At 29.4% G+C, this 20,581-nt stretch overlaps 2 protein-coding genes across 2 annotated transcripts; one reads left to right on the top strand and one right to left on the bottom strand.

The window, feature by feature from the left end:
• Window positions 1-1,202: 1,202 nt before the first annotated feature.
• On the bottom strand, window positions 1,203-3,159 carry LOC135960078 (ornithine decarboxylase 1-like). The gene is made up of 7 exons (XM_065511281.1): window positions 2,963-3,159; window positions 2,647-2,896; window positions 2,447-2,570; window positions 2,214-2,387; window positions 1,889-2,137; window positions 1,456-1,527; window positions 1,203-1,389 (listed from the first exon to the last, which is right to left on the bottom strand). The coding sequence occupies exons 1-7, from the start codon at window positions 3,135-3,137 to the stop codon at window positions 1,243-1,245; spliced, it is 1,191 nt and encodes a 396-aa protein (XP_065367353.1). The 5' UTR covers window positions 3,138-3,159; the 3' UTR covers window positions 1,203-1,242.
• An 11,159-nt stretch (window positions 3,160-14,318) lies between these two features.
• LOC135961524 (homeobox protein 2) lies at window positions 14,319-20,128 on the top strand. Its single transcript, XM_065513026.1, has 2 exons — window positions 14,319-14,396; window positions 19,088-20,128. The coding sequence occupies exons 1-2, from the start codon at window positions 14,319-14,321 to the stop codon at window positions 20,078-20,080; spliced, it is 1,071 nt and encodes a 356-aa protein (XP_065369098.1). The 3' UTR covers window positions 20,081-20,128.
• Window positions 20,129-20,581: the final 453 nt, after the last annotated feature.

Raw genomic sequence — 20,581 nt, 5'->3', positions numbered from 1 at the left:
CTTATAAATCTTCTTAGAATTTTTTTAGATAACTTAAAAAGAAAAAAAGTACATTTTTTACCAAAAAATCACTTTGGACTCAGTCATGATTTTTAAACAATTCTTTTAGACATACTTGACATATACATTTGTTGTTAGTCCAAAAAAAAGAAATATTTGGAACCGCAGTTATCAAAAAACTGAAGTGGTTGGTTAAAAGTGTTGAAAATTTAATTTTAAAATGCGATATTTCCTAAGTTATAAAAGATAATTGATAGGTCAACAAGGAAATTCTACATATGGGCAATTCCATATCATCGTACGTGACATTTGTACGCCTATAGAGTGGAATAGATTTTGCAAAATTAAGGGTATCTGAAAAATAATTTGGTGTTTATGTTCCATTCAGAGGGTACTATATTTTAATATAATAAAAAGTTCTTTCGAAATATTGTTGTCCAAAGTATTGAGCGAAATAAGGGTATATCGTACGTGACATAAAACGTCATTTTGAGGTACATGTAGAAATATGCAAAAATATTGGAATCGTGAGAGGCGTTATGTTTTTTTTTAATTTCTTACACTAAAGGAAAATATTTTTCCTTTACAATCCGTCATATTTAAATAAAAACAATCTTTGGATGATTTTATAATAAATAAAATTTAATATCGTACGTGACATACCGTACGTGACAGACTTTTCTCTTATAATAAAACAATATATATTCTGTAAATATATGTATACAAAAACTAGGAGGCAAGCAGCGATTGCTTGCTTTGATATTTTTACAAATAAAGCTTGAGTGTCTAAAATTCTCATTCGGTCTATATGTAATTTTATTTGTATAATATCTTTAGCTTACCTAAAGTCTTTAGAGTTGTTGCTCTAGCTTATCCCCCAACAATGAAAACTGAGAAGAAAGCATGTTGTTAAATAACAAAAACATATTGTACTAAAATTAAAAAGAAATTTAGCGAAATTTCCCCACAAAATTTGTAAATTTATAAAAAAAATATTCAAAAGTAATTTTTCCCGATTAGGAACACTGTTAGCAACCCATGTTGGAAATAATAAGTTATTAATTTTAGTTTACTAAGAGTTTAATCATACTATAATTAATCAAATATAATCTCAAGACCCTAAGAAATCTTTTACTCAAATTTCTTTAGAATCTTTCAAATATTTCATTAAAAGTCTCGAAATAAAAGAAAATAAATAAGTGTTAGGCTGCATAATAATAATATTTTATTGTGAAATATTTGTCATATTTGCAATTTTTGAAAGTATAAAATTTTTGGCAACATAAAGCCATTGAAGGGACTGGCAATGGGCACCGTGTAAGCACCCATATTGGGAAAGGCCAAGAAATCACCACATTTTAAGTCGGGCAGTTGTAAATCTTCAGCAATCTGTAAGAAGCAAAAAGAAAATATAAATACAAATACGTTAATTTTGAATTAAATAAATAAACATACCTTATCCAAAGCATCGCAAGTAGGACCCCAAATTAAAGTGTTGAATTTGGGTAGATTAACAGTTCCATCATCCTAAACAAGTGAATAGTAAAATAAATAATAAATATGGATATCCTTAGAAGTTTTAATTTTAGGCACTTTAATAATTCCTCTGTTGAAGCTATAAAATCTGTGGATTTAGACAAAACAACTTAAGTGCAATTTGATCGATAATTATTTTATTACTTGTCTTTAAAGAATTTCGAATGCTTTGTGAATTCTTTGAGACAAATAATAATGTCCCTCAAGGACAAATAATAAAATAATTATCGATAAATTCAACAGTTCGCGATCTCCTGAAACATTTGAAAATTACACTTAAGTTGTTTTGTCAAAAGTCCACAATTCTGTATAACCGTATCCAGCACTTTATGTAGTTTTTCCAATCACTTACCAAAAAATGCTCCACTGTTACATGCTGATGATCGTACAAAATACAATTGAATGATCCATAGACGCCATCATTTAAATAGTACATTTTAGTAAGTAATTTACCATTGGGAGCTCTAGCCTCCCTTTTGGCATGAATTTTACAAATCAAAGTAAAAGCGGAGGCCACAAAAAATCTGCCCGGTTCCGCTATAATATTAACATTATCATCGGGAAAATGGCGACCAATGGATTTATTAACAATTTCAGCAATCTACACATAAAAATATACAAAAAAAAATGTTTTAATTGTATAAAATTTTGCTCAATTTCATAAAATTTTAACATACAGTGGCAAATTTCTTATCATCACTACCCGGAAAACCACCTCCAATATCAAGTAAATTCATTTCGTAACCCAATAAAGCACCAAATTGAAATAGATTTTTAGCTGTTGTTATGGCACGATCGTAGGCGGGAAAATCATTACAACCCGAGCCCACATGGAAACTACAGCCAATGACCTAAAGAAAATTTAAATTTGTTTAAGATGTTTAAGTTGTAGCTGTTATAATTTTCTTACATTTAAATTTAAACTTTTCGCTAACAACATAAGAGCTGTAGCATCACTTTCGGCATCACAGCCAAATTTATCGCCTAAAGGGCACTGAGCATCTTTGGCTTCACAGCGGAATCGTATTACCAGACTGAAAAACAAACAAAAACAATTCAATTTATATTGAATTTCAGTTCTTAAATATTGTTTGAATTTTTTAAAATTACTTTGATTCCGGATAAGTTTTGTGTATTTTGTAGATCTCAAATTCTGTATCCACTGTACTGGATTTTACATTGTTCTCTTTGGCATATTCCAAATGCGAAACGGGTTTACAGGGATTAGCAAATATTATGCGTGCGGGATCGACACCCAATTCCAAAACTTGTTTGATTTCATTTTTCGAAGCACAATCAAAATTAGTTCCCAAATCGGCCAATGTTTTCACTATGCAATCATCGTCATTGCATTTAACAGCTGAAATATTTTAAATAAACCCATTTAAAAATAAAATAATTAAATCTATATATAAATATTTCCTACCATAATATGGTTTTATGCGTGGCATGAGTTTATTCCAGGTTTCATATTTTTCTTTAACCTTTTCCAGATCACACACAAATAAAGCTTCATCGTTTGCTTTTAAATTTTGAATATCTATCAATTCTTTTAAATTTATATCACTTTTGTAATAATTTATTTGATTTTCTTTAAACATTTTACTTTATTTTTTTAAATGGAAAAATATTACACAATACAAATGTATTCTAAACGATCTTCACTGTGATACTACTTGTTTCGAAGCAATGGAATTAGTAACAGAACTATTTCTTAAAAGGTTAAAGATTATCATCAACATTGGTATTGTGATTCACTTCGCCAGACATTGTAAAGAGCATCAAATTTATTTATACTCGTTACTTAGTATTTGTACTAAATTCCGAAAATCAAAACAACGGCAGAGAATAAATTTTATAATGTAGTAGATTAGTTTTCTAAAAGTACCTTACACTTTGGCATACTTTTAAACAAATAAGTACTTTAATGATTAAAAACAATTAATAAAACCTAGAGAAAAAGAACCGACTCAGAACAAAAAACTGTAATATCTTAAAGAGCTAATAACTTTTTGTTTACGCAGAAGATATTTTATTTCAAATGTACAAAAAATTGTATCTAATTCAGCAATTTATAACTCAAATTCCTATTAGAACGTATGAAATTTAACAATTTATATACTTAATAATTAGTTAATACGTTTGGATCAACATTTTTCCCTTTTAACCTCAAGTGAAGAAACAGAGTATAAACAAGTAAGAGAGCTATATTCGGCTGTACCGAATCGTATATACCCTTTACCAAATTATACTTCAAAATAATTTTTTTTAAATATTTTTAGGTAAACAAAATTTTTTTTTTTTAATTGTTTTTCAAAATTTTTTTTTAGAAATTGTTTTTTAAAAAAAGTTTTTTTACAAATTTTTTAAATTTTTTTTTTTTGGAAAAAAAAATTATGACAAAAAAAATTTTTTGATGAAAAAAAAATTCGGGTCAAAAAATATTTTTCCCGATTTTGACCCATTGTAGGTCCAACTTACTATAGCCTTATCTACATCGTTGCAATGGACTTTGAAATATCTATCATTAGATATCCATATTGTCTATATTAATGTCTTAGTAATCCATATATAGATCAAAAATCGAGGTTGTACCGGTTTTTTGCTCATATATCCGTTATTTATAGACGGATTTTGCTGATTTTAAATAGCAATCTTCTCGAAAGCATGTCTGAGAGAATTATTGAAGATTTGGATCCCGAAGATATCTGGGGTCTTCAGAAAATTGATTTCAACTAACAGACGGACAGACAGACAGACTGACATGGCTTAATCCGCTATCTATAAGGATCCAGAATATATATACTTTATAGGGTCGGAAATGAAAAATGTAGAAATTACAAACGGAATGACAAACTTATATATACCCTTCTCACGAAGGTGAAGGGTATAAAATAGGAATTACAAATATATTTAGACAAATTTCAAAATATTTGGTTGTGGGACTTACATATGTGGGAGCTATGACCTATTATGATTCGATTGTCATAAAATATTTTAACGTGATTTTTATGTATTTATATGAGAGCTGTGGCCAATTATGGACCAATATTTAAAAAATCTTGTAGTACGATTCTTGAATACAAATTACTGATCGGTGTAAAATTTTGGTTCAGTATAGAATTTTTTTGGATATTTGTGCAGGATAATGTGTTTTCCTGAAGTGGTTCCTTTATGAAAGTTATGACCAGGGAAACCAAAATATGCAAATGCATATTTTTTCTGGTGAGTCTAATGAGCATAATAATAAGATATTTACACGTTTCACAACTATTTAAGAATTTTGGCATCGATTTGTTATTGTATATTTTTGCATATTTTACTCTTAAATGCATTTTTTTTGCATATATTTTTTTAAGAGCATATTTATGTCATACTTTGCGTTTTTATAGCATATTTTACTGTTTAATAGCATATTTTGACTTTATCAAAAACAAATTTTGTCTTACTTATTTTTCGCTGTAGTGTTACAGGTTTTGTACTTCCTTTGTTTAAAATTCAAAATTGAAAAATAGATAGATTTTTTTAATATAAAATAAGCACTATTTTAATAATAGTGCCATCTAAATATCAAATTTTAGTTCTAATTCAAACTTAACCATTCTAAGTGTTAAAGAAATATTGTCTTTTAAATTTGCTCCTAAAACATCAGTTGATGTCGAAAGAACATTTTCTATATATAAAAATGTTTTCAATAATAACCTTAATTGAAGAAGTGACTTTATATTTATATAAAATATCATCAAAAGATACCACTCGAGGCCTTTTCATAGCTTATTGTTTTTATGTTGTATTTATTTTTTGTTATACTTGTTTTAGTTTATGTTATTTTTGTTTATTTTGTGTTACTTTACCTATTTAGAAATGAATTGTATTGATTTTTTTAAATAAAAGTATATTTTTTGGTTAAAAATTATGTAAAAGTTTGTTCTTTTAAGAGCATATTTTAAAGTTTTTACTGCATATTTAAAGCGCTTAAAACGCTTTTTTTTAGACCAATTATGGGCCTATCATCAAAAAATTTGGTACATTGATTTTTGTATATATTGAATAAATTTGTTTCGAATTTTAACCTGATAACTAACTATATTTGTAAGAAATTTATGAGGATTTTAGTGATTTTCGGGAGTGGACCCTATATGGGAGCTATGGTTAAATATGGACCGATATTCACAAAATCCAGAAGTATGATTGCTGGATACAAATTACTGATCTGTGCGTAATTTAATTTTGATATCGATATGTTTTAATTATTTTTTAAGGTTAATATCTTTTTCGAAAATGGGCCTTATAGGGGAGCTATGACCAATTATCGGCCAATCTTCATAAAATTTGGTACAGTGATATCTATGTATATGAGTATTATTTTTGTCGAAGAGATTTATGAGTACTAAATTGATTTTTGGAAGTGGTCCTGGATTTTTATGGTCAAATATGGACCGATATTCACAAAATCCTGTAGTATGATTTCTAAATATAAATTACGGATCTGAAATTTTGTTTTGATATTGATATTTTTTTTAGATATTTATGTAGGTTATTGCGTTTTTCGGAAGTGGTACTTATATGGAAGCTATAATCAATACTCGGCCGATCTTCATACAAATAGGTACAGCGATTTTGGTGTATATGGGGATTATTTATATCGAATTTCAACTTGATAGCGATATTTATAAGACATTTATGCTTATTTAAGAGATTTTCGGAAGTGTACTTTATATGGGGGCTATGGTCAAATATGGGCCGATCCACGAAAATTTTTGTAATATAATTTTTTTTACCACTAAACTTATTTTTTCTGAATTTTCTATGGATATTCCTATTCTGTAGGCATTTATAGACCATAGAACCATATTTCGGGAAGATATTTGTATGGAGGCTAGGAGAAATCATGGACCGATTCTTATAATTTCCACCAGACTTACTCCTTTTATCATAAAAGTAACGAGTGCAAAATTTTATGATATTAGCTGAAATATATTTACAAAAATTACCAAAAATATGTGAAAATTATCAATTTTTTTTTTTTGAGGTTGTCCCACATTTTAATTCATAACATTGGTTTCACTGTACCGATTTCGCTGATTTTCAATACCAAACTGCTTAGGACAATAGTAAACTGCTTGCAACTCTACTAAGTTTGTTTGCGTATTTTGGACGTGAGCGTGTTTTACACAGACGGACATGGCACAATCCACATCTCAGATGAATATTTCTCTATGTTACACACGGAATGACAATATAACCTCATTCACCACTTATGGTGGTGGAGCGTATAAAAAAACTCAAATATATTAATAAATTGCTAATAACTCAAAAATGAAAAAAACTCAAATATCTTAAATCGTTAATAACTTTGTAAATACTATAAATTATAAGGAAAATAAGCTCAATCTGTGATTACTCATATTTTATACCAAAAATCGATTTTTAGTTTAAAAAACTCAAATATCTTAAATACTGCGATTTCAGGCAAATCAAGCTCAATCTGTGATCACTCACATTTTATACCAAAAAATTGATTTTTAATAAAAAAAACTCAAATATCTTAATAAATCGCTAATAACTCAAAAATGAAAAAACTCAAATATCTTAAAGCGTTAATAACTTTGTAAATACTGTGATTTTAAGGAAAATAAGCTCAATCTGTGATCACTCATATAAATTCGTAAAACTAGCCTAATTCTGTGGATTGGTAAGCAGTTTCAGCGTCCAAGTAGAGATTTACTTAGTATTTTTGAGATGTGTAATGAATTTACCATAAACAAAGGTATAAAAATTAAGTTTCTAAAAAATAAGGGAAATCTAAAAGTTTAAAAAGAGTATTAATAAAACTATTAAAATTTAAATACAAACAAATGTCAAACGATGTCAATTCCCACCAAAAAAAAGATGCATACTGTCCACATAATTAGTTCCTCCTATACAAACTTACCGTAAAAAGGTAATGAAACAAAAAAATGGTATTCATTTCCTCAAAATGACAAATGATTAAATTTTTTAAAGGACAATTTAAATTTGAAGCTGAAATTTAAATATCCGGTTTTTCAATAAAACACACAATAAACATTAGTCATTTACATTTCAACATTTTGCCGTGAAATCATGTAAACCTAAAGAATAGAAACCACAAATACAAATGAAAACAATTAATTGTGACATTTAACACTAAAATGTTTTGAAAACAAAACCCAAAAATAAAAGAATGAAACAAAAAATAACAAATCTTTACATTTAATTTAAAATTGAAAAATTGTGTTTTACTAAAAACACTATAAAAAAACAACAGAATTCAATCCAAATGTTTTTTATTGTTTTGTGAAATTGTCACACATTGGTCACATCACTCACTCACTCTCTATTGTATTGTGGAGAAAGAATTTGATTTGTATTTTTTTTGTTATTGTAAAAAAAGATTAAAATGGAAACCATAAAATTTACAAAATTATAAAAGTACAAAAAGAAAAGAATTGCTTTTAAGTGTGTGTTTAATTTCTAATTTCTGATGGTTTGCCGAAAAACGTTAAAATGTTTATAAAATTAATAAAGTTCTGCGTCCTGCGTAAAAAATTGTGAGTGTCAGAAAGTAATCATTCAATAAATTTTTGACACATTCGAGTATTGATTTCAAGTTTATTAATTTATTTCAATTCGTAGAGAAAAAAACCTTTATATATAAAAGAGTTGTTGTCTTGTCATGATTTGGTCAATATAAAAAAGGATAATGACGAATCAATTTTAAATGAGCAATTGATCATCATCTCATAAAAAAATTGATGGATTATAGTCAGTTTCTTAAAATTTTATTTTACAGGAAGCACGGATACTCGTACATCAATAGTGCAAAAATGTTAGTTCAGAAGGTAAAAAAAATAAATTTTAATTGCTTGAAATCTAAAGTGAATTGTCACTGCAAACGCCTAAACATACAGATACAACACACCTAAACATTACACACATTTGTGGCAGACAATGATAGTTGTCACACGCCTCATTGACGCTCAAGAGTCAATCGTCGCGTCGTGTTGTCAATCGTTTTTCACATTCACACACCGCAATGAAATTTAACACCCCGCTTTCAATATCCAGCAAATACTTACAATTCATATACATACATATGTATGTATATGACTGCAAAATAATCAACCTTGATGATGATTATTGCATTGTACTTTGCCCTGTTCAAAGGTTCAGTTTTAGGGGTGGCTAATAATAATAATACAATTCCACACTTTGCAATAACCAAGCAAGTAAGTGAGAGAGTATAAAGTGGTGAAATTGACACACTTGTTTTAAAATGAAATTTACATTTTATTAAATTAATTTCACAAAGCGTATAAAAACGTTTCCATTGTAATGTAATGCAGATATTAAATTATTTATTCATATGTACATAAATTTAATACTTATCGTTACATTAAAATTATTTACAATCGCAAATATTATGCATCGTAAATTAAAATTTTGCCACAATATCATCAGACTTCAGCTCTTCTTTATTGCTATTTCGTGTCATATTGCGCAAAGTTATTGAGCGGCGTGGCGTGATGATCATTTGTTGCAAAAGGGTGGGCGAGCATTTAATTATGCCTCCAGCTTGACCTTTTCAAAGACTAATTTCAATTTTTAATTAGTGGATTGTTTTTCACGTTTGGGTAATTTTTCCCAGCTTTAAAACAAACAGTCTTTTTGTTTAAAGTCACGTTTTTAACGTTAAAAACAATACAATTGTTTTGAAATGAATTTAAAACATTCGAATAAAACTGTCATTAGTATCACAGATGTTGATAAATTTTGTTCGAATGTTAAAAATAAATGTAGGTATTGTTGATTTAAGTGAATAAGATGAAATCACCTTGTGAAGGATGCTACTTAATATCCTCTCATCAAGACCATAGAAAATTGAATGGCATTTTTATGGCATAAGTACATAAATAAAGTTGTGTATTTATCGTTAGACTGGTTGCTAGATTAGGACGATCGCATGTCATTATACCATGGTCCGGAAATCTTAATCTTTGCTGAATAATCTTTCAAGCAAGATAGTCAATCAAAAGTCAGTCAGGAAAATATTCAAATTATTAGAAATTACACGGAGCAACTTGAACAAGAACAGGTATGATTGTCATATTCGGCTGTGCCGAATCTTGTATAATGTATAAGGATTGAGTAAAAAAAAACTTATCCTTGGTCCAACAAATTATTATTTTTTAATTACGTTAGCTTTTAAAAATATGTCAGATATATTGTCTTTTCTAAATCATTCTAAATCATCACTTTCCAGAACTTTGACCTGCGGAAAGGTTTCCTAGGACATGACCGATTTTAAGCATAAGTGGACTATAAACTATAAAATCTTTAATCGGATGATTTCCGGAAAAGTAAAATGCCAATATTTTAATATTTAATGAATTTGTATAAATTTTCGTAGTTTTGAGAATTTTTTATTGAAAAGTTTTAATTAACTTAATAGAAGTATAATCTTGAAATTGTTTTTTCGAATGTATTACTCAAAAAAACAGTTTTTATGAAAAGAGGATAATTAGTATGAAGAAGGATACATATGTCTAAATGCATGTCCTACATAAAAATTAGTTTATACTGTTGGAAACAACCTAAAAAAATTCGCTTGAGTGAAATGACAGTTAAGCCGAAGGATAATTCCATTTTGATAAAAAAAAAATACAAATAAGAATCTATAAAGACATTTAAAATATTATGAGATACAGTAAAGGATGTTTTTAAGCCCGATAGAACTTACGAAATTGTTAACAGTCAAACGCTCTCACTTTTTGATATCATCATGATTAGATTGATGCTTGAAAAACGCCACCAAATTATGCAAATTTACTTTGAAAATCAACTTATAGACGACTTCGTGATTTTTATGGCGCACATAATCGTCCATCAGAGCAAGCCATTTGTCGAATTGGGGACAGATCACATACCCCACATACTCTCCAAATGATGCAATGAACGTCGAACGTCGGCGTCTTTCTTTCGCCGATTGGGACTCTAGAGCATTTGGAAACTGATGCACAGTGTAAGATGTTGCTAATCTAGCTGGACGTTTTTTGAGTTTCAATTTGGATAAATATTTTTATCAAATATGAAAGAGCACTTGTTATAAAATAAGAAAATTAAAAAACTTTGCCTAATTTGCCAACAATAACAAAATATAACAGTACATTTAACTTGAATATTTTTGAGTGAATTAAAAATAACAAAAACACTTAAATGAAATTGTTCCTTTTTAAAACCGAGTAACTTTTTATTGGAATGGAATTTTTTAACGATTCTTTTTTTGTTTTGAAGCTCAACTGTTAATATCATGAGAATTTATTTCAAGAACCTGAAAAATTATTTTAGTGTTATTTCATTTAAACAATTACTCTTTGCGTTAAGTTAGGAAAAAAAAAACAAAATTCTATAATCGATATTTTCTTATCTTCACAACGCTTCAACACCAAATCAGTTTCAAACGAACGTCTGAAATAATTACTTTTAGGCCCTTATAAAATTATCTGCCGAGATTTGCCGATTAAAAAAAAAACAAATAATAAGTGATAAAACCACATACCACGATTTTTTTTATATATGGCGAAAAATAAGCAGTAGTAATTCCAAATCTGATATTGATTATAAGCATTTACAATTTTTTATATTAAAATGTGTATATTAGATTTAAGCTAAGGTGGAAAGCGCTAAACCAGACAAAACGTGATTTTGTAAGTCGCTTTGAAGCCTGATTAAGCACAAACATTGAAATTTATCAATTTATTTATAAGAAACCCCCCACCGTTTTTTGACTTTTTGAATATCCAACGCGAATCATATTAGATATAAATGTTTGCAGTTGTATGGGAGGTGGGCGTGGCAGTGGTTCAATTTCGCCCATATTGGCCTAGTAACACCTTGCACCTAAATTCATAAGTCTAGCTTAATTTTTTTCTAAGATATTTAATTTTGTCTCCCTAGAATGGCTAATATGTTTTATCGTAAAATTGTGTTCAGTGTTGAGGCTAATTGATGGAGTGAGATCAATCCACAACAGACCCTACAGACTCCAATACATTCAGAAAAATTAAGCGTTTGGTGCTGTTTAAACGCTGGTGGCATCATCGGACCTTATTTTTTAAAAAAATTAAGACGGGGTTTGCGATGATCAATCGTTATTGCTCCATGATCAATGATTTTTTGTTTGGAAATATGAATGACATTGCTCAGGACGCGACGACGCTAAGTGCCAACGGCGACCGCAACCATCGATTTATTGAAATCAAAAAAAAAATCAAATCGACTTATTGAAATAAAAAGTAATTAATATACAATTGAATTTGAGCGATTTTACACTATTCTTATATAAAATTTGAACTTTGAACCTCGACAAAAGACAAACCAAAGCGAATTTATAATTATTTGAACAACATCAAATGTTGTATGACTATAAATAACCGGAGTACCAAGTTTTAACAAAATTTGGAACAGGTAAGGTCCGATGCCTTGTCGAAAATTGTTGTTTTTTCACATTTGATTTAAAATTATGTAAATTTTAAAAAAAGCTCCGACATTTCTATCCTAACTGTTGCATATTGAATTTATGTTGCTATGGCGCATGCTACAATACGGACAAATTTTACTCAATTAAATATTTAGTTACACATAAAAAAGTTTCCAAAAACATCGGATTTCTCATCTCACAACACAAATTTAATACACTTTTCCTGTATTAAATTTAGTTTAATGCAATTCTACTTAGTATTTTTTTGTTATATATTTAATAAATGTTATTAAATAACTAATATTGCTATTAGCTGTATTTATTTTACAATAGTTTAATGGAATTTAAATTTAATTTCCTTTTCCTGAAAACTCACTTAACATGCACAATAATATGTCAGGAATGTTTGACATATAATTACCACTCCTTGACAACTAAATTATTGAGAAACCCACAATATACATATATATGAATATAAATATTAAACAATATTACAAACAACCAAACAGAAATGAAAAATACAAATATACATTGAATGAATGGAATGACCTATGACACTACGAATAAAGGAACAAAAAAAAAAAAAACAACAAACATTAACATACATTTACAGACAGTAAGTAATATTTTGAATGAAATTTCCCGCTAGGGCACAATGTCAAATACACACAAAGTGGAATTTTGACACACACTCTCTCTTCTCTATCAAAAAATAGTATCCCTAATCGTTCATAGAAAATACTGCGCCTGTGCTGCATCAAAGCTAGAAAAACAACAATAATATTAATTTAAGTTTGCAAATACACAAATAAATGAGTATAACTTTTCGTTGAGATTTAAATTCATAGAGAAAAATACTTATTAGTATGAAACATTTGCACGTGTATCGGAAGAAAAAACTTAAAATGCGGTTTGATCAAATGACGGAACTAAAGGGACTTATGAATCAGAATGGAAGCGGTAGTAGTTATATACAACTACTAATGTAGATACATACTACATTTGTAGTAGTTTAGATCCGACTACTATTAGTATAACTATAATTCGCCTTCGTACTGACGAAAACACAAACGGGGAAAAAAAACATTCAAAAGCTATAGTTAAACGAACACAATTTCTATATACGCTGCTCAATTTTCCAGTTGTGTTGAGCCTCAGTGCCCAACAATAAACAGAACTTTAATATAATAATTTAACTAAATTTTTTAGGTAAACAAAATATTTTTTTTTTAATTTTTTGAAAAAAAAATTTTTTTTTAATTGCTTTTTTTAAAATTTTTTTTTTTAAATTTTTAAAAAAAATTTTTAAGTTTTAAATTTTTTTTGTTTTTTAATATTTAGCGATTTTGACCCATTATACGTCCAACTTGCTATGGTCTTATATACGTCGTTGCAAAGGTCTTTGAAATATCTATCATTAGATATCCATATTGTCTATATTAATGACTTAGTAATCCTGATATAGGTCAAAAATCAAGGTTGTCCTGGTTTTTTCCTCATATCTCAGCCATTTGTGGACCAATTTTCTCGAAGAATTCCGGAAATATTGAAAGTTGATTTCAACAGACAGACAGATCGACTACGCTATCTATATGGATCCAGAATACATATATATACTTTATAGGGTCGGAAAATTATATTGTGAAAATTACAAACGGAATGACAAACTTATATATACCCTTGCCACTCATGGTGAAGGGTATAACAAGTATGCGAGCTATATTCGACTCTATTTCAGAGACAACGTTCTGCATCGATCGAAACTATAAAGCGGGTGAGGCAAAACTTCCCAACCACTTTATTCTAAATACTTTTCAACAGGTATTGCAACATGTGACCAATGTCATGATGGAATATTATGGTTTAATTTCTGGCCGCATATTCTGGGCGGTTTTCGGGCAATGCTCGCTTGAAACGAATCAGTTACATTCGGTACAGGTTCCCTGTGATGGTCTGGTCAGGTTTCAGCAGCTCATCCTTTTGCTTCCACCTAATACATAGAATTAACTTAGTGCCATGGATATTTGGCGTTGGTATCGATTCGACTGGTTGGTCGGTCTTCACATACGATCTGTAACGCTTCGGGTTATCGTAATGGATCCATTTTTCATCGCAAGTAATGATTCGGTGGAAAAATGATTTTCTTCAAGCAGCATTTCAGACATGCAAAATCGTCTTTCAAGGTCTCTCAGCTTCAATTCGAATGGTAGCCAATTTCCCTGCTTTTGGATGAATCCAGCTGCTCGCAAACGTTTTGAAATTGATGCTTGAGTAACTTCTAATGATTTTGCAAGCTCTTGTTGAGTTTGACAACAATCTTGGTCATCAAACCTTTATGGCTGTTAGACCATCAACCAATGTGAGTGAAACGCAATCCCTCGAAGGCAGCGAAAAAAGGACGGCCTCATTGCCCTTAAAAGATAATGGCAATGACGCGCGAGTTCTTCCTCCACCCAAGCTGAATTACGAATCCACTCAATACACAGAAAAAACTATTTCTTAAACCATTTCAATTCAAATATTTGTCACATATTGAACTGGTTTCAATTATTTTATAATTGAATCAAGTATTCATGTGCTCAAAAACAAAATTTTCTAATATTTTCTATTGAATTTTAAGTTTTGAATTTGATAATTTTGACAATTGAATATACAATTTTCGTTATTGGTTGAATTTTGTTATTTTTTGTGTTTTCAATTACGAAAATTATCTATTCAATAATTTTTGTATTTAAAATTCAAGCAATAACGAAAATTGTATATTCAATTGTCAAAATTATCAAATTCAAAACTCAAAATTCAATAGAAAATATCAGAAAATTTTGTTTTTGAGCACATGAATACTTGATTCAATTATGGAATAATTGAAACCAGTTCAATATGTGATAAATGTTTGAATTGAAATATAGTTTTTTCTGTGTACTTGAAATACATAATAACTGTGGTAAATATCATTCTGTAATCGATGAAAGGATTTTATTTTCCACATATATTTGTCATGATAAAGATGCTTTAGCTGTTTTATTAAAACTGTGTAATAGAAAACTATTTAGGACTATTGACCAAATTATTGTCAAAAAATGTTTTTCGAACCTCGAAATTGTATCTAAATTTCAAGAACTCACTCCTTCAGTGTTCTGCATTGTAAACAAACAAAAAACAGCATGAAATGGGTGTTAAGTTGTCAAATGTTTATGTTGCTCAGTTTCAACAACCACAGCCACATTCAAGCAAACACACGAACGCTGAGAGAGGGGTTCCAAGTGAACATTTTTTAGCCAGTTGTGGCAGTAGTAGGCCACTACCAGCAAATGGTGATGCATTCATTTTTAGTTTATTGTGTGTGTTAAACAAAATACCTACATAGTAGTATATCAACTTACAACAAATAAATTATTTTTGTTTTTTTTATTTATTATAGATAATTTTATAAATGAAAAAATAAACAAAAACCACAAATAAATATTAGCTGTAATGGCTTTAAGAATTTTACACGATTTAATTTGACAAACCACCACGAAATGTCTCATCTATTGAAACGTACAAAAAAATCTTGTATCAAGGTAAGCAAGCTAATTTTATTTTATACATTGTTAAAAAAGAAATTCCTTCTATGTATAAAATTTGTATAGCAAGGCGTTAAGGGTCAGTGTTTAGTGCTAAATTTATTAAAAGAAAATAAATCAATAATATTGATTAAAACATTTTTTTATATATAAAAAAAAGGATTATCCTTGTAACGCATAAATGAAACAAAGCCACTAAACAAGTAAAACAACAAAACATTGTAATTATGGCCACAACAATCTACTACTAACCAAAACTAACCAACTATAGTTTCAATGACTGCTATTTTCAATTTTACACTGTGATTCGATAGTAACAGGGTGGGAGGGTGTATTTTAAATTTTCTACTTCTTTATGAAGATAATCATATTTTAAATAAATTAATCTTAATCTAAAGCTGTTTTAAGGGTATTTCTACAAAACAAATTAATAATTTGTTTTGTTGTTTAAAAAAAAAAGAAAAATTTCTTTGAGTTGTTACGCCCTTTTGCATTTCAGCCAAAACAAATACATACACGTGCGTTATTTAACTTCCGGAAAATTTAAGAAAATAAATTGCTATTTTGTTGAAAGCATTTAAATTTTCTAAATGAAATTGTATTAAAAATATTAATTAAAATAATGACATTTGATTCATATCATATATCAGATGTATATTTATTTGGTGATTGTCATGAATGTCTATGAAAGTTATAGACCACATGTGGAAGGAAGAGGTCCTTTTTTTACAAATTTTATAAAAACATATTGAAATCATTTGTTTTAAATATTTTTTTAATTTTGTGAATGTAGTCTTATTTATTAAATGGTTAGGCTATTTATTAAAAAAATGTACACAGTTTAAAGAACTACGTTAGCGATTTATACAGTGTTTAACAATACAATGGAAACTTTTGCAAATATTTAAAAAAATAGTTAAAATTCCAAAAAAAATCTAAAGAAATTTTTATTTTTGTTATTATTTCTGAACTATATTAATACGGATTGGGAGGTTATGCCACTACTATATTCCAAGGCTATTTGGTGAAAGTTGGAGGCAAAGACAACCAGAATACTAATTGGCTTGGATAGGAAAAAGACTCACGTCTTTATTAGGGGTGATAACCGGTCACTGCTCAACTGGAGTCTTCATTGGAAAATGGGATATAGGTTCACAGGACTTTTGTAGAATGTACGAGAATATTGAGTAACCAGAAGCAGGAAGTGTCAATAGTGAAACTATACTGACTTACTATTGACACAGTCACCAGTACTAGTGACTTATTTTGCTCCAGACAATGCTATTTATTACACACAGAAAACAGATTCGTGATAGCAACCGAATTTGTTGCCAATCGAATAATTCGGTTGCACACATAGAATTTTTCGGTCCTATTAACAGAAAGTCAGTTGATATAGAAGAATTTCGGTTGAAGCAACCAAACTTTTGTTGCCACTTCTAAAATTTTGTAGACACAACTGTAAAATTCGGTCACTAAGGTAGAATCATTCGATTGGCAACTAATTCGATTGCTATTACGAATCTGTTTTCTCTATATATAGACATTTAACATGTGCGTGTCATTGGAAGTCTACTACTGACGATATTACTATTGACTAGGTACTTATTCACTAGTACATTTTAGTAGTTCTAATCTACACTTTTTGTACTTTTCTGAAGTAGATGTAAATAATGAAACTGCATATTTTGTTAACATTTGACGTTGTATTAAACAAATTAAAAAACGAAATGGTATGAATTCATAACAGATGGAAGAGTCGACAAAACTGGTGACTTGGAGACAGGACAAGATATATATAGATGTGAACTGGCTATTTTAGGGAACACGACTCTGCTTTTTTAGAAAATGTAAAACGAAATCTGAAGAAGCTAAAACAAAATCGATCGGAATAGTAACAACGAAATTGAAACCAGTCCGAACGAAAAAAAAACATGTGAGAAACTGAGTAAATGAACAGAAATTTTTTTTTTAAATCTCAATAATTTATTTTCGTGAGTGATATTCGGAATTGGGCTTAATATGAGAGCCATAGAATTATACATAGAGACGAGACACTCCGATTTGTCAAACAAAAATACAACAAATCCTATGTCTGATATAAAAACAAAATATGTACATTGACTAGCATGTATTTTGTTGTTAGGTTTTTGACAACAGACTTAGATTTTTGACAATTACGTCTACACGCAGAGCAAAAATATAGTTGAGCATGGTTACTGTAACCATTTCAATATTGTTACAAGATTTTTAACAATATTATAGTCACAGTAACCATTTACATGATTGTGGTAACCATAATATGGTTAATTTACGATTCACATGATTGTATCAACCATATATATGGTTACAGTAAACAAATATATGTTTGTGACAACCATTCATATGATGAAGGACTTATCATATTATGTTGCTCTCGGCTTAAAGCTTATCATAATCTGAGAACAACATATTATGATAAAATTATTCATCATAAATATGGTTGCCACAAACATATATTTGTTTACTGTAACCATATATATGGTTGATACAATCATGTGAATCGTAAATTAACCATATTATGGTTACCACAATCATGTAAATGGTTACTGTGACTATAATATTGTTAAAAATCTTGTAACACTATTTAAATGGTTACAGTAACCATGCCCAATTATATTTTTTCTCTGCGTGTAGACGTAATTGTCAAAAACCTAAGTCTGTTGTCAAAAACCTAACAACAAAATACATGCTAGTCAATGTACATATTTTGTTTTTATATCAGACAGACTAAAAATGTTACCCTATGATGAGAGCTATCACCCATTATGAACCGATCGCTATGAAATTTGGTCGCGTGATTTCTTTCTATATGAAACTTTTTTATATTGAATTGCTTTTGGATACCAAACTTTTTAAGAGTTTGTTGCTCGTTAAAGTCATTTTCAGAAGCGGTCATTATATGGGTGCTATGGCCAATTATGGACTGATCGCCATAATATTAGGTTTCCTGATTAATTTCTATATGACATATCTTTCATATAGAAATTTGATATAGATACATCTTTATGAGATTTATGTTTGCTAATGTGATTTTCGGAAGAAGGCATTATATGGGTGCTATGGCGAATTATGGACCCATCCCAATGAAATTAAATCGCGAGATTTCTTTCTATATGAAATTTCTTTATTTTAAATTGGTTTTGGATACCAACATGTTTAAGTGTTTTATGCTCGTTAAAGTAATTTTCGGAAGTGGACATAGTATGGGAGCTATGACAAACTATGGACCCATCACCATGACGCGTGGTTTCTTTCTATATGAAACCTTTTCTGCATTTATGACCGATAAAGTTCTATTTCGGGAGGACATTTGTATGGGAGCTAGGTGAAATAATGGACCGATTTAGTAGGTTTTAATATAACTGACTAATCTCGAATAATATAAATCGGATTTTTGTCACAAACTATGCTCACAGCATTTTCTTTCCTCTTCTCTTTGCAGCTCATACGTAAATTGTCCACCAAACAAATTTTCCTTAAACGTTTAGAAGAGGAAGACATTTCCACCGATATTGACCCATCGGTAGAAGCAACCGAAAAACCGAACAATCAAAATCCAAACACATCACCGCGAAATGCAGCAGCATATCATCGTCAAAGCAAAAAGGATACCAAAGACAGCCCTAAGGAAAAGCAGGCTACTAAAAATGTAAAAGCATTAAAGCACTTCGATGAAGATGACGAAGATGAAACACATGACACGGCCATTCTGCAAAGTTTAACTTCAAAATTATTTCTAACAGCCGATGGTTATGAATTTCAGCGTTTGGAACAATTACGCAGCGATACCGCTTCCGAAATTGTACCATTTGATGCTAATTTCACCAATAACGACGGCGCTACCATTAAAAAGCCGCCACCTTCATCATTCGCCGATGACACAAATCTCGAGGTTGTTTTCGAAAAAGTCAAGTACAAAGAAGATGTGCGTTACTTCCGTCATACACCGTCCACAGCTAGTTTAGATAATTACTTTATTAATCAAGATCAAGATCATAATCTCATCACTAACAATTCCACCTTTTCCAATAACAGTAATGGAACTAACAACAATAACAACAGCAATCATACTCATAATCACAATAATAACAACAACAGCAATGCTATCAATTTTAATAATCCCATATTTACCAATAGAGGCCTTGAAACGCATCATAATTACTTTAATTCCCAACACCAACTCAATCATTTGCTTCCAGTTAATGTTAGTTTAGGTTGTAAATCCGATGGCAACTATCATCAGTTCATAATTGGCCAGGAGAGGGATTGCTTTTATAAATTAACGCCTGTTGTTAAATGGGACATAAATGGAAATTCATTGGACGATGATATGGATAATTTTCATTGCTTCAGTATAAATTCAAATAATTCTCCAGCTAAATCAAGTTTACGCTCAAGTTCTACCACTTTGGAGACATGGCTGGAAGATGAGTAGAGTAAATGTTGGCAAAGCACCATCTCCCTAGTTGGAAATATGGACAGATAATGAGGGTTAGAGTAAAAAAATATTGGCTTTTTTTAAATTGTTGTTAATATCGGTATTTAAATTTTATATGGTCATGGAAAATATTATCTAAAGTAATGGTTCAAAAATTATTTTTTTTATCGAAATTTTTCGTTTTGGTCCGGATGCATTTAGTTTATTTCCAACACGCTATAGATTATTTGGTAAATAATTAGTGTCCAAAAAACCGGTTTCCGGTTTAACCGAAAATGTGTGTTTTTGAAAACACCGGTTTCGATTATTGTCTTTTAAAAAAACCGGTTAAGCGGTTTCGGTTTTTATCTTCAAAAAAAACCGAAAAAACGGAAATTTATCATTTTTGAATTCTTTATGCAATTATGTTATATCTTTTACGAAATGTTGTCAAATGCTACAATTTTCTATAAAATAAATCAATATTTTTAAAAATGGTATCAAAGTTTTTCATAAATA

Source organism: Calliphora vicina, chromosome 5, assembly GCF_958450345.1.
Source record: "Calliphora vicina chromosome 5, idCalVici1.1, whole genome shotgun sequence".
NCBI lineage: Eukaryota > Metazoa > Arthropoda > Insecta > Diptera > Calliphoridae > Calliphora > Calliphora vicina.
The sequence above is the reverse complement of the archived record's forward strand: the minus strand, read 5'-3'. Positions and strand labels throughout refer to the sequence as shown.